General features: G+C 34.7%; 1 protein-coding gene across 4 annotated transcripts in view; it reads left to right on the top strand.

Moving 5' to 3' along the window:
* drosha (ribonuclease 3 drosha) overlaps positions 1 to 14,322 on the top strand; it is a 454,213-nt gene that overhangs the window by 236,897 nt on the left and 202,994 nt on the right. For all 4 annotated transcript variants that reach the window (XM_090395920.1, XM_090395901.1, XM_090395928.1 and 1 more), the window contains one exon: positions 2,535 to 2,642. In XM_090395920.1, the coding sequence (XP_090252046.1) occupies positions 2,535 to 2,642 (108 nt within the window). The remainder of the gene's footprint in view (positions 1 to 2,534; positions 2,643 to 14,322) is intronic.

Below are 14,322 nucleotides of genomic sequence, written 5' to 3'. Positions count from 1 at the left end.
CAAAATTCAAGTTCAAAAATGAGAAAAAAGGGTGACATGGGGGATTGGAATAGTTAGTTCTCAGAAAAGAAAAAATCAGTACTTCATAGTGGATTCATGAAGTGAAAGAGACAATCCTGGAAAAGAACATCAAAGACTACTATATTATTTATGCAAATTTCTCTAGATTTACTTATAACATTTGGGACTGAATTATTTCCACCTCTAACACTGAGGTTCCTATCAATGTATAGTTATTTTTATTGCATTTATTTAGCAAGTGTTTTTTATAACGTGATAAAATTGTTCAGAATGCTCTCTTCTGTCTTCTTCAAAGGCATCCTATAATATTTAAGTGGCTTCCATTTGTTTTTAATTTAATGTTATAATTGGATCTTTCACAAAGTGTGTTTTTGTATTGTATATTTCCATTTTTATTATTATTATGTGACACCTTCAAGGACTCCAAAGACTCATCAAGGGAGGGCACCTACTCTACAACTCTGTCTCCACTATCATCTACACCAATGCCATCTACTTCCCACCACCACCACTACTAGTATTTTCACAAATAATCACAAACATCCATTCCCATGGTGGGATTCAAACCCAAAACCTTTTGGCTGGAGAACAGATATGCTAACCACTCGACCAACCAGGCCAGCATTTATTATCAATTAAAATGCAACTAAACTCAAAGTTCTGATATGTTGTTCTCCTCCACTATATAACATAATATGATCATTGATATTTTTCCTAAAGTTTAACATCTAGTTTGTTTCTATTATCATTGCTGTATTTTGGAGGGATGTTAATATTTATCCTGCTCAAAACTAAACTTCCTGTTTCAGATTGCCTATGTTTGTTATGTCCTGAACACATGAAATATCACTGCTCCACAGTATCACTATGGCCACTTTACTCAAAGCTATGATATATTTTTTCTACTATATTAATATTTTTGCTTTTTAGTTTTACTATTTCCAATTTCTTTGTTATTATTATACTTCTTACATTCCATATAGCTACTTTTAGAATGTCCAGAATTCTTGATCTTTTACATTTATCCTCTCCTGGTCATAATCAATTTATTTCTGATGAATTTTCCATTTGAAGCTTCTGTGCTATGGAGAGTTTTATTTGGTAAGATAATCAGCCTTATGCAGAACCCCCAATCCAGAGGACCAAGGTATTCATTCTTGGTCTGCCATTTACCTCTTGACCTGTCCAGCTAGGGAGGCTCTACCAATGTCTTAACTACCACTGGCTTAGCTCTTGAAATTATTGATGTATGCAAGCCTCCTCCTTCTGCTTCAAGGTGGAGACACCATTAAGGAGGGATATTGATATTTATCCTACTTGAACCTAAATGTGATCACTTCCATTTTCAAATTGCCTGTATATTTGTGAACTTGAGCAGCAAAATATCTCGATAACATAATATACTACAGCAATAACATAATCAATGAGAATTTTCTAATTTCCTGTGTCTTCTCTCCATGTGAATTTGTACACTTTTGATGTTAGAACATGGAATTAGTAATAACTTTATGTCCTTTATCCATCTAATGACACAAAATATCTCGATAACATAATATACTACAGCAATAACATAATCAATGAGAATTTTCTAATTTCCTGTGTCTTCTCTCCATGTGAATTTGTACACTTTTGATGTTAGAACATGGAATTAGTAATAACTTTATGTCCTTTATCCATCTAATGACTAGTTCAGAGCTTCAAAAATAATTTTTAGAATTTCATCATGCTGGAACTGAACTGTGTGGTTCTACAGATCGTCTACTTTACTTTTTTTGCAGTCTTTCCATGATATCTCCTTTTGTGAGCAAACTTCTTTACTCTTTCATCTCTATCCTAAATAAATTTAATCATTGAATATAATATGTCATTAAGAATAACAACTCAGTAATAAATTACTAAGAATAATTTATGTTTCCTTCCTGTTAGGCTCGATAGTTTGTCAAGGCCAAGTGACTTGACATGTTTGAAATCTAATTAATGTTTGGATAGAGTGGTTAATCCTATTTGCATAGTGTAGCATGAGCGCCTATAGAATCTGTGCATGTGTTCATCTGGTTGGTGTGATGTTTTGTGGAATGAAAAACCTGAGTTTCTAGGAAGGAAAACCCTGCCACTTCATCTTCAGTTGAAAAGTCCTGATATAAGTTCTCCTTGTCCAGGATGAGATTTGAATGTAGTTTTTATTTAGCCAAAGGGTATCATAGAAACTGAATGAGTTACAGCGGCTTTAATTTATATGTTGATACTTAATTTTTTTTTAACAGCTTATATGTTTAGATTTTAATATGTTTACATTTTAAACATAACAGCTGTTATGTTTAAAATGTAACAGCTTAACAGTTTAAAGCCTAACAGTTTAAACATAACAGCTGTTATGTTTAAAATGTTCAAAAGCATTTTAGAGTTAAAATGCTTTTGAAAATCTGCTTTGTAATTGTTTCAGATGTATTCTAAAACTTTATTTAAAAGACTAAAGAAGAGTGAATGAAAAAATGTACATATTTTACTTTCAGCATGCCATGTTATTGCCAGTATTAGTCTGTCACTTACGTTTTCATCAATCATTAGATCTCCTTGAAGCACAAATTTCTCATCGGTTCCATGATCGCTATTTGTTACAGGCAAGTATATTACTCCTTATTCTTATCTTATAATGCTCTGTGTTCTCAGAATACAGGAGTAATGAAAGGAAACCATAAGCATTGATTCAAAAATTAGTTTTTTTTTTTTTTACTATTATTATTATTTTTTTATTGCTATCAGAGACCTCTAGGTAGTCATGGAGTTATCGAGGGAGACCATAGTTCACCCACACTAGATGTTATACCTTCTCTTAAATTCATTCACACTAGATTTACTCACCACTTCAAGAGGCAAACTGTTCCACTCACTCACTTACCTCCAAGTTGCTTCCTAAGTTTTGTCATAATCACCAGCTTTGTAGTTCCACATAAATCCTTTCTGGACTGAAAATTCCACATGTTGAGCAATCTCCCAGGACAAGATTGCATGGTCACTTTTCCTGATCGGAAGTAGAGTTTCTACTGTAGTTATAGATAGATCTTCTGATGCTGTTACCAGACCCAACACGCTCAAACCTCTGGTCCACTCCATTACTTGCTGCTTGAGATAATTATCCCTAAGTAACACTATAAATCCCATTTCCATTTTTCCATATGTTCTTTCCTCCTTCCAATGTATATCCCCATAGTTGAAGTCTCTCACGATAATTGCTTGGCCTGCATTCATTGTGCTAATCTGCTAATGCATGGCATTCACATCTTCCTGTGGTGCCCCTAGTCTATTGCAGCTAACAATATAGTTTGTCCTATTGGCATCTGAGTTGCACCAAATAGTTTCAAATGAATCGTTTTCCCCAGATCTAAAATCTTTAATTCTAATTTTGTTGGTTGCCAACAAAATTAGAATTAAATTAGAATTTCTGATACATACTTCTGGCATTCATGTACATGGATTTCAACATCACTTTGGACCCACTGTTATCCTTGCATAATGTTATTACCAACTCATTTGGATTTTAAACCTGTAAAATTTTCAGCATTGCATTATCATTTCTTTACATACACTTGTAATATCCCTCTATTTTGTGAGTTTATTATTTCTTCTTTACTTTATGGGTTAGTTATTTCCGACACCAGGAGAACTCTGGAATATTTATTTATAGTTAACAACTGTGCCACCAGGGTTCTGCTTGTGGTATTAGATATATTCAACTACTAGCAATAGAGTTTACTCTGAGATTTATCCTAAAGCTTAATTAACAGTCGTGGCTAATATTTAATACCTTTGCTCACAGGTCCATTATTTTTGGAAACAGTGCATTGCATAAAGATCAGGTGATAAACTTCTTTAACAAAACAAACATGTTTATTTAAACAAAAAGGCAATTATACATGATCATACAATATTAAAGAGTTCCCTCTTACTTCTACTCTTAGCATATAATTTTAACAATTTAACATTTGTATATACACTGAGTCATGCAACATTATAATACTCAGAGAAAACTGTCAACCCTTCTCAATACTAGAGTTATCATGCTCTATAAATTTTATAACAAGGTCCATGCAGTTAGCCTAGTGGCTGTGCACTTTGCAACCATATGCCTGGGGAAGGAGTAGCCTAGGTTTGATTCCCGCTGGTGACGTGAGGAGCTGAATGATCTTCCTCAGTCATAACCGTTAGCCGGTCTTGGGCGTGGACAGTAGGGTTTTTTCCCCAGTTTATCCTGAGGTTTTTCATCCCGCAAAGCAGGCAAACCGGCCTTGAGAACTCAATACTACAGGACATGGGATACACCGGGGAGTAGGGCTGACCACTTATCCTGTGAACGGTTTGAGGTCCGATGATTAATAAACCCTCGACACCGCAAAGTAATAGAGGGTATAAAGAAGATGAGATGAGATGATGTATCTCCAACTATATTTGAGTACAATTAATTCTTAGATTTACTTTCCAGTCTGGAAACATGAACTATATTAAGAACAAAAAATGTCCCTTGTACTCTCAGTCAATTTTCCATATCTTAAACAAACACAACAAAATGTACTCACATATCTTCATTAACACACAACTCTATACTACCCGTTCCTAGTTCCTTCGTAGGTTCCATTTGTTGCCTATCCACTTCAGGCTTTGACTTCCGTACAGGGGTCCAGTCTGTATCGTTGTCTCACATAGATGACTCCCAGGGCTTGAAGTACATTTCACCGACATTTCTGAGTCGGCCGAAGATGTTCGATGCACGTTGCAGGCTCTCTCACTGACATGGCGCTGGTCCGTCTTTTCTTGCTCCGATGACTTCACGGCGCCCACAGCCACCTTTCCCTGACTTCAAACAGGCCGTCGAACATGACACACGGCAAGAGGACTGGATCCGAAGTTTTCTACTCTCCTTTTTATTTATCATTTAGAGGACCTCCTATATATGATTCTTCAGGTCACTGGACTAAGGGTCGAGGCCCCAGAATATTCTCGCCCAAAAACAGTCTTGACCTTCAATGTTAATGTTCACTTCTAATTCTCACGGAGCACATACACATAATATTGTTTACAAAAAGCAGAACTGCTTAAGATCTAAGCCCGCCTTTTATAACACTGTCCTTGAAGCTTGCATCTGGCTACCTCCCAGCACAATTAAAAGCACTTACTTTTTATACAGTTCCTACATCAATACTGTGCCGATTTCAATGGCTTTGCCCCTGAATCTTACAACTTAAACATTTACTTGATATTTACTTTTTTTTTTTGCACAACTTTCATGTTACTTTCCTTAGAATTAGCTACATGGGTTTCCACAATATTTACAATGTTAATACAAAATTATTCATCTTGTTTACAAGTTGTGACCTTTGTAAAAGTCGATGCAAAGAAGAGGAAAAATCCTACTGCATCGAATTTTTCACACTTGTTTGTCTCAGAGGTAGCTGAAGCCACACTTCACTGTGTCCCCCCTGATATCTCTAGTCTTTCTGATTTTACAATTCTAACCTCTCAATGAACAATGCTCTCTCCAAACAGCTATCTTCAAAAATATTCAAATGCAATCATCGGGCATATAACTTCTTGTTCAGTTCACTAGTCCTAGCACCGGTTTTAACATTGTCATTCTTTGCATTGCAAGCTTTAGTTTCATTATCACCCAGAAATAAAGATATCCACTATCATCACTGAATTTATTTAAAGCAAATTTGAAAGATTATTTAAAATTTAATAAGCAAATTTAAAAATTTCAATGAAAAAAAATGTATTTCTAGATATTCTGAATAAGTAAATGCAGTTTACATTATTATAATCAGCCTCAAATTTGAAAGTATGATATGTACATGATGTAATCTGCTGTAAATTATCTAATGTAAAATATTTTAGTTAAAAAAAAATAGGACCAATGATTTCTACACAGAAAACAAATTTTGACTTAAAAATTACATGATTTAGATTACCTGTTTACAATAAAAATAAAAATTGTTAATTATATTAATGAATATTCGGCAGAAAAAATTATTTTTAATAGTGTGAGCTGAATTCATATGAGACAATGATGAGATAGTTTTTTCTATCTGGATTCGAAAATATATGTTATATTTGAGAAGAAATTATATTCTACTTTTGATTTATGTTTTATCATAGTGTAAGCACATAAAAGTTTGCACACAAAATGTCTTCATACAAGAGCAGATGACTCTTTCCTTTCCCATTCTGTTTAAGTGACCATACGCCTGAGATTAGCTCTGCTAATGCATTCCTGGATGCTGACAATGTCAAGTTCTTTCCTAATATCCTTGTTTTTAATATGATATTGCCATTGATGCCATCTGTTCACTCTCTGTAGAAAGTTTTTTACCTTGGATATAATATACGTTAAAATAGCTTGGTATTTTTAACATATATATATATATATATACACACATATGGTGGTTATGGTGGTTTTTCCCTTTCAGTCGTTTCCAATCCAAGGTGATTTTGTAGGCATTGCCCACAAAGTGTGAGATTTTTAAAGGGTAGTTCACCATTGCTTTCCCCAAATCCACCAATTTTATCCAAGCTCAGGACTAGCATATGGCTGGAACATGTACGTGACTGTAATCCATGTGTGTGTTCACATGGCCGGTTTATCTGTTCTTGGGGACGAAAAACTCAATTTTCTGGGTGAAAAAACTCCCTACCTCCTTATGAGACCGGCTAACTCACCTTTAGTTGAAAGCGACCAGTAAAGGTTCCTCACGTTACTGACGAGAATCGAACCCAACTCTTTCCGACCAAAGGGCTTCATCTATACTGACTGAACTATGGAGGCTCGTGTGTGTGTGTACACACACACACACACACACAGAGTGATTCAAAAAGAAGACCGGATTTCAAATAATTATATTTAATAATGAAAATGTGGTACAGTTACAAAATAAATTACCAAGTATGAAGTAAGGCCTAAAGTTTCACTCACCACAATTATAAATGCTCAATGTCGCACTCATTTGTGGTTCGTGGTTGCAGAGATATACAATTTTCAAATTGGGACAATTCTTTTTGAAACACCATGTATATCTGTGTGCATGTGTGTATATTCCATTCTTTGGGCCGCAGCCCCCTTGGGGACCATAGGTTTTGTTGAGGGGGCCGTGAAATAATGAAAACAAATTTAAAATGTTTTAAGACTAAGTTGTTTTTTTTATCTTAAAAGAAACATATTTAATTTTTATTTATTATTTCTTTTTTGTTATTTTTTATATTTTCATCATCATCATCAAATTCCTACCACATACCCTCAAGGGGTGTACAGGATATGATAGTTCTATGAATAATCATATGATAGTTCTATGAATACAGGATATGAATAATTTGCATCATTACAATTTTCCTCCAAATCAGTCTGTTATTACTTGTCAAGACTCCAACATTATCAGATCTTATATTTCTATCATCTAAAGCACCTTGTACCATATCAATCCACCTATATCTTGGTCTTCCTCTGGGTCGTTTTCTCGCCAACCTGACAGAGAACACTTGTTTTGCTAATCTTTCCTCGCCCATTCTGTTTAAGTGACCATACCACCTAAGATTAGCTCTGCTAATGCATTCCTGGATGCTGACAATGTCAAGTTCTTTCCTAATATCCTTGTTTTTAATATGATATTAAATTTGTTCCATTGATGCCATTTGTTCACCTCTAATCTTTCTCAGGACTCTCATATCTGCAGTCTTTAGTCTTTGATCAAGTGTTTTACTTCTGACCCAGCTCTCAGATCCATAAGTTAAAACTAGTTTGAACACTGGTTCAAACTAGTTTTAACTTATGGATCTGAGAGCTAATTTGGTTTTCTGGCTAATTTCTCTCTTATTCCATATAAATTTATTCAGTTGACTTCCTACCATACCAGCTTTGTTGATTCTGTTGTCTATTTTTATATTTAATTTACCATCTTCACTAAAAATCTTGCCTAAGTAGCTGAAATGTTTTACTACAGGTTCTCCGTTCCCAATGCAGTTGACATTTTCAATGATTCTGCCTATTTTCATTGTCTTTGTCTTTTTATTGCTGACCTTCATACCATATCTATTACAACAGTTATTCAATTTAGTCAGAGAAGCTTGCAGACTTGAAGCAGATTTATTTTGAAGTATAACATCGTCAGCATAAAGCAAAGAGCTGACATTAACATCTCCAATTTTGATATCAGGTTTAATACAACTTTCCTTCATAATGTGATCCATATAGATAATGTACATCCTTGTTGTCTAACACCAGATTTAACATTAAACCATCTTCCTGTACTTCCTTCAATTCTAACTGCTGACTTACAACTCAAATAAAGACTAAGTATTGCTTGATATAATGCCCCATTGACAGCATATAACTGTACCGTATTGAATAGCTTCTCTCTTGGCACCTTGTCATATGCCTTTTCCAAATCGACAAAACCTAAATGCAGATCTTTGTTATAGTCTCCCATGATTTCTCCACTGTTTGTCGTAAAGTGAAAATCTGATCCTGACAGCCTCTATTTCACCTGAATCCAGCTTGGTCTTCACCAAGCTTCTCTTCCACAATCCTTCTCAATCGTTTCTCAAGTATACTGGAATAAATCTTACCAGGAACACTCAGTAGAGAATTACCTCTGTAATTCTCACATTCAGTTTTATTTCTCTTTTTATATATGTGTACTATGAGAACTCTACTCCAATCTTCTGGAATTCGTCCCTCTGTCCAGGCCTTCTGAACTATGCAGTGCAGCCACTGTAAGACTTATATACCACCATTCAGCATTTCTGGTCGAATATCATCTACTACTGCTGCCTTTCCACATTTCAAGTCTTTGATAGCTTTTTCTACTTCAAGTGTCGATATGTATTCCTGACTGTATGCCTGTTGAGTGTTTTTTACCACTGTGCAATCACTGCTTGTTTCGTTTAGCAATTTTCGAAGTAATTACTCCATACTTCAAGGATATCTTTTTCTCCAATTTTCATGTCACCTGTAACTGCTTTTACAGTACTCTTTCCTCCATTTCTAAGCTTTTTCAACAACCTCCAGAATATTTTGCCACCTGCTTGATATTTATTTTCTATGTTCTTGCCAAAGTCCTCCCATGACTTTTGTTTAGCTAGTTTTACACAGTGTTTAGCTTTCTTACATTTGTCTCTGTATTCTCTAAGAGCACAAGCTGACTTATTTGCCAGGAACTTTTGATATGCTTTCTTCTTTTCCTTCACTGCCTCTTTAACTTCCTGTGTCCTCCATGGAGTTCTAATTTTTCTATCTTTGCAAACAACTTCACCATATGCCTCTCTGACTGAATCAGTCAGGGTTTTCTTCAAGGCTTGCCACTGAATCTCCAAGGTTTGGTTGCTGTTCTCAAACTCTTTCATTTTTTTACACTTATAATTTTTGTGTCTTTCATTCTACAGTTTACATCTGTGAGCTGCTCAACTTTCATTCGCTTTAAAACTTTCTTACATGTTATTCTTTTCAATATGAAATTCACTCGTATTTGTAAATTTAGGGACACAAAAACACATGTGTTGAACAGATTACTTTATTTTACTAATAAAATAAAACTTGATGTTTCGACCCCTGTATCGAGGTCTTCATCGGAAGAATACAAGTGTATACGGAACCAAGCTACATGCTCATGCCCTGTATACCGGTAAACTAAATCTACGTAGTTAGTTAATCCTTTTCCCTAGCCTGACCTCTAGTGATAAAAATAAAATAAAATGAAATAAAAAATAAATAAATAATAAATAAAATAAATAAATACAACTACAATAAACTGCTAAAGTCCTCGTATTAATATTCTTCTGATTGTTATAATATGATTTCTCTCAGTTGCTGTTGAATGTTGCAAACACTTCACCAGGTTGTCTTCTTGTAGTGGGATTTTTCTATGGCTAGTTTAGGTTGTTATACAGGTTGTAGATGGGTTCTCCACATTCTTGGAATGGTTAGGCCATCATTTTTGTTGAGATTTGGGTTGTGTTTGAGCATTTTACATGACTCTTTAAATTTTCTCTGAAACCAGGTTTTGGTGCGGTGTAGGGACTTGGTATTTTTCTAATCAATTCTGTGGTATGTTTGGAGTGCGTGGTCAGAAAGGCCAGTTTTACCAAAATGGAGGTATTTAATGTGTTGTTTGTGTTTTTCTTGTCTGATTGGGATAGTTCGCCCTGTTTCCCCTATGTATGGTATGTTGCATGTGCATTGTATTTTGTATACCCTTGGGTGGGCTAGGTGTGAAAGAGGATCTTTAGAAGAATTGAGTAGGTGTCTTAACTTATTCGGGGGTTTAAAGGTGGTTTTAATGTTGTATTTGCGAAGTGTTCCGTCTATTTTTTCAGAAATGCCTCTAACATAAGGAATGACAATAGCATTCTTGAAATCTTTTTTTTTTTTGTTCTTACTGCTATCTTTATAGAGGATCTTATGAATAGTATTTTTACTGTATCCATTTTTGATAAATGTTTGGTTGATGATCTTGTAATCCTGGTTTAGAGCCTGTTCATTAGAACAAATAGTTAGGGCTCTGTGTTTAAGGGTGCTTATGACACCTAGTTTTTGTGTTGGGTGGTGGTAAGAATTTTTGTGTATGTATTGGCCTGTGTGTGTAGGTTTGCGGTAAACTGAGAAGGAGAGACAGTCAGAGGGAAGACGAGTGTCTAGGAAAGGAAGAAAGTTGTTTTTTTCCATTTCAATGGTGAATTGGATACGTTTGTTTTGTTTGTTTAGGTGGCTAAGGAAAGTATTTAGAGCTTTGCGGCCGTGGGGCCAAATAGCGAAAATATCGTCGACGTATCTGAGCCAAATTTTGAGCTTTAGACATGCTGTCTCTAGAGCACGTTGCTCAAAGTCTTCCATATAAAAGTTAACTATTGGGGGAGAAAGTGGTGAGCCCATGGCTGTACCTTCTTTTTGAAGGTAAAAATTGTTTTGCCACACGAAATATCCGGAGCGGAGTACGTGGGCAAAGAGGGCCGTGATGTCATGTGGGAATACGTTCTGTAGGAGCAAGATCGTGTCATTGATTGGGACATTGGTGAAAAGGGAAGCTATGTCAAAGCTGACTAATAAATCTTGGTCGTTGGGTGTAATGTTTTTAATTTTATTAATGAAATGTTGTGTATTTTTTATGTAGGAAGGGGACTGACCTACCAATTCCTTGAGTGTGGCAGCTAATTTTTTGGCTAAGTGATAATTTGGGCTGTCAATTCCTTCAACAATCAGACGAAGCGGTGTGCCTGGTTTGTGCATTTTTGGCAGGCCATAAATTCTGGGCGCATGGGCATACTGGGGTATTAATTTTTTTGTTGTTTCTTCGGGCCCTGTGTGGACGTATTTGATTAATTCAGTTGTTTTCTTTTTGTTATGTTTTGTGGGGTTGTAGTTTACCATTTGGTAGGTGTTGTCGTCCGATATTAAATGGTTCATTTTTACAATGTATGTTGTACGGCTAAAAGGATAGTGGCATTGCCTTTATCTGCTTTCGTGATTATAATGTCTTAGTTATTTTTTAAGGATTTAAGGGCTAGATTTTCGGTTTTGTTTAAGTTGGTGTTTTTAGTATACACGATGTTTCCATTCGTATTTTATCAGCCAAAATGATGGGGACCATTTTGGACATAATATCGGACCACAACACCTATATTTTTTCTTATTTTAATGGGAAAAAAATCACACATCGGTGCGGGTTCACAAATTTTGCTTCCTGCATGTTTCGGTGCTTAACCCTTTAGAGGTCGTGTGAAAATTTTTGGCATCAAGGGTCACGTGCGGACTGTCATTCCACACTCATTTTTAACAAAATTGAAGGTGTTTTGAATAATAATAAATAAGCATATTGTAGAAAAAAGATTATTTATTCAAATTACAACATATTTGTAAGAGAAATCAAAATAAAAAAAATAATTAAATGTCTTAGAAATAGAACTGCATATGCTACATGCACAATAAATGTGTAGAACTGGATTAACAAACTTTTACTTAAGTTCTACACATTCATTGTACATGATTGTTGCGTGTTCGTGACACATAAATTTGTAACATCTCTTACAATAATATTTAGAAGCACGGTTTTTTTTTTCTATCACAATAATAGCATCTTCCTTTTTCTGGATGTGCAACCGCAGTTTCGTTCTCAATTCTGTTCTCGAATGATCCACAAATTTCTGTGAGTCTTAGTTTTATATTTCTTGGCAAACTTTGAATTGATACCCTTTCTTGCAAATGTGCTTGTAGTAGAGAGAATCCAAGATCTTGCAGAAATTTATGTCGCAATATTTTTTGTCAATGTTATTCGCATGGTAAATAACTTGAGAATTAATTCCAGCAGTGTTGATGCAAGAGTAAAAAACTACCATAGGCCATCTTCTTGTTGATCTAGCACAATTGTATGTTGAACACAAATGATCCACAACATCTACTCCTCCTTTTGTATGGTTATAGGTAGTCAGAATTTCAGGTTTGTATAAAGCTCCACTCTCTGTATCAATGCCATCATCATCATGCAAACTTGATGCTAACAAAACAAATTTCTTTTTTTTTTTTGGGATAGTATGATACAAGTGTGCATTTATCTTTGAAAGCAAACATACTCAATTTTATAGGACAATTTGCTTGCAATAATTCAGGAAAAATCTAAAACACCTCAAAAGGAATTTGAATCGCCTCACCGACATTGTTAGTCAAAATATTTCAATGCCTTTACCATTACTTCCAAAAAGATCTTCTAAATTCAAACGGTTTGCTTTATATGTACCAGCAATATATAGAAGTCCAACTAAAGCCCATATTTCATTCAGAGTTGTAAACTTGGCATCTCGTTCTCAAGTGTAATTACTAGCTAAACTTTCGATATACTTGTTCGTGTTTTCCAAAATAATCGATAAAATAGAATCCCCTATAAAATAATTCCAAACATCAACAGGTGACTGCAAATTTTGAGTGTCGTTTTTAGGGCCAGATGATTCTTTGATTATATTGTATCTCTTAGTCCTAATATGTTTGTTAGTTCGTGGTACTGCTCTCCATAAAGTTCCATCTTTTCCCTGATAGAATCTATCCTCCAAACTCTCCGGGTTATCTTCAGCTACTTCTAATGACACCTCATTGGCTTCTTGCTCGGTTTCACTGCCACTCATTTCTTCCACATTGTCTTCCTCCTCTGAACTAACATCATTGTCTGAAACGTCTTCATCCTCATCATTAGCGAAGCATTCATTCATCAGTGTTTTGTAATCGTTCTTGCTCCTTCTCATAGTCACCCATTTTATTTTACCTAAAGAGAATATAATTTACCATATTGCAATTATATATAAACATATATTAAAGATATATATGTATATAAAAAATATATTTCCTGTGTAAATATATAAGCCTGTATGTAAAAATATAAATAATTTACAAGTACTTACCAATTTTAAAAATTTTGATGACTGCTTATTCTTATAACACTAAGGGTCACATGGGATCTCTGACTGCGCAATGTCTCAGTGGGAACAGTTGTTATTGCTTCAACATAATATTTACACTAACATATGTCCTGCCTATATACGAAGCTACATAAACGCACAACCGGATTTAACCAGCTGCTTTAGAAATATATGCAAAAAAGCAAACGTGCAGACTCCCAGTCCGCGCATGACCTCTGGAGGGTTAATGAATATTAGTAAATATATGCTTATTCATATAAGTTTCATTTCAAAGCAGAAATCTAAGAATTGCAGTTTTAAATATTTCACCTGATATTGGTGTAGCAGTATTGAAACACATCCATCACATTAAATTGTTATTAAACTTCTTTAAGTTTTTAATTCTTTCTTTATTATAATCATTTTATGCTTCGTGTGCTTGTACTGCAAATGTACAATAACAATATATAGTAAAACCCCGAAGTTACGTGGTAGGTGGGACCAACAAAAAGCGCGTAAGTCGAATTCGCATAACTCGGGGTATAATTTTGCATGTAATTTATATATACAAACATACAATTGGGACCAAAGGTTTACAAAAACACCTATATTTTTTAGAAATATAATCATAATTGTAGTTTTTTGTATATAAAAAAAAGAAAGTTATTTCGATGTCGATGGTTTCATAAAATATAATAGATTCGTCTGATGGTATAATGTCTTTTTCTTGTCACGCAAAATTTCTCATAGCAAGCTAATGATTTTTTTATTCCTTGCCTTGTGGCTACAATTCATTCCTCATTAGAATCTATGTCCTCCAAAATCTGTAAACCTTTCTTTTGTGATTGTTCTTACTGTGGATTCCTGTAAATCGAACTT

The sequence above is a fragment of the Typopeltis vanoorti genome, chromosome 1, assembly GCF_054136105.1.
Source record: "Typopeltis vanoorti isolate ZY-2024b chromosome 1, IOZ_Tvanoo_1.0, whole genome shotgun sequence".
Lineage (NCBI taxonomy): Eukaryota > Metazoa > Arthropoda > Arachnida > Uropygi > Thelyphonidae > Typopeltis > Typopeltis vanoorti.
This window is presented reverse-complemented; position numbering and strand designations above follow the sequence as displayed.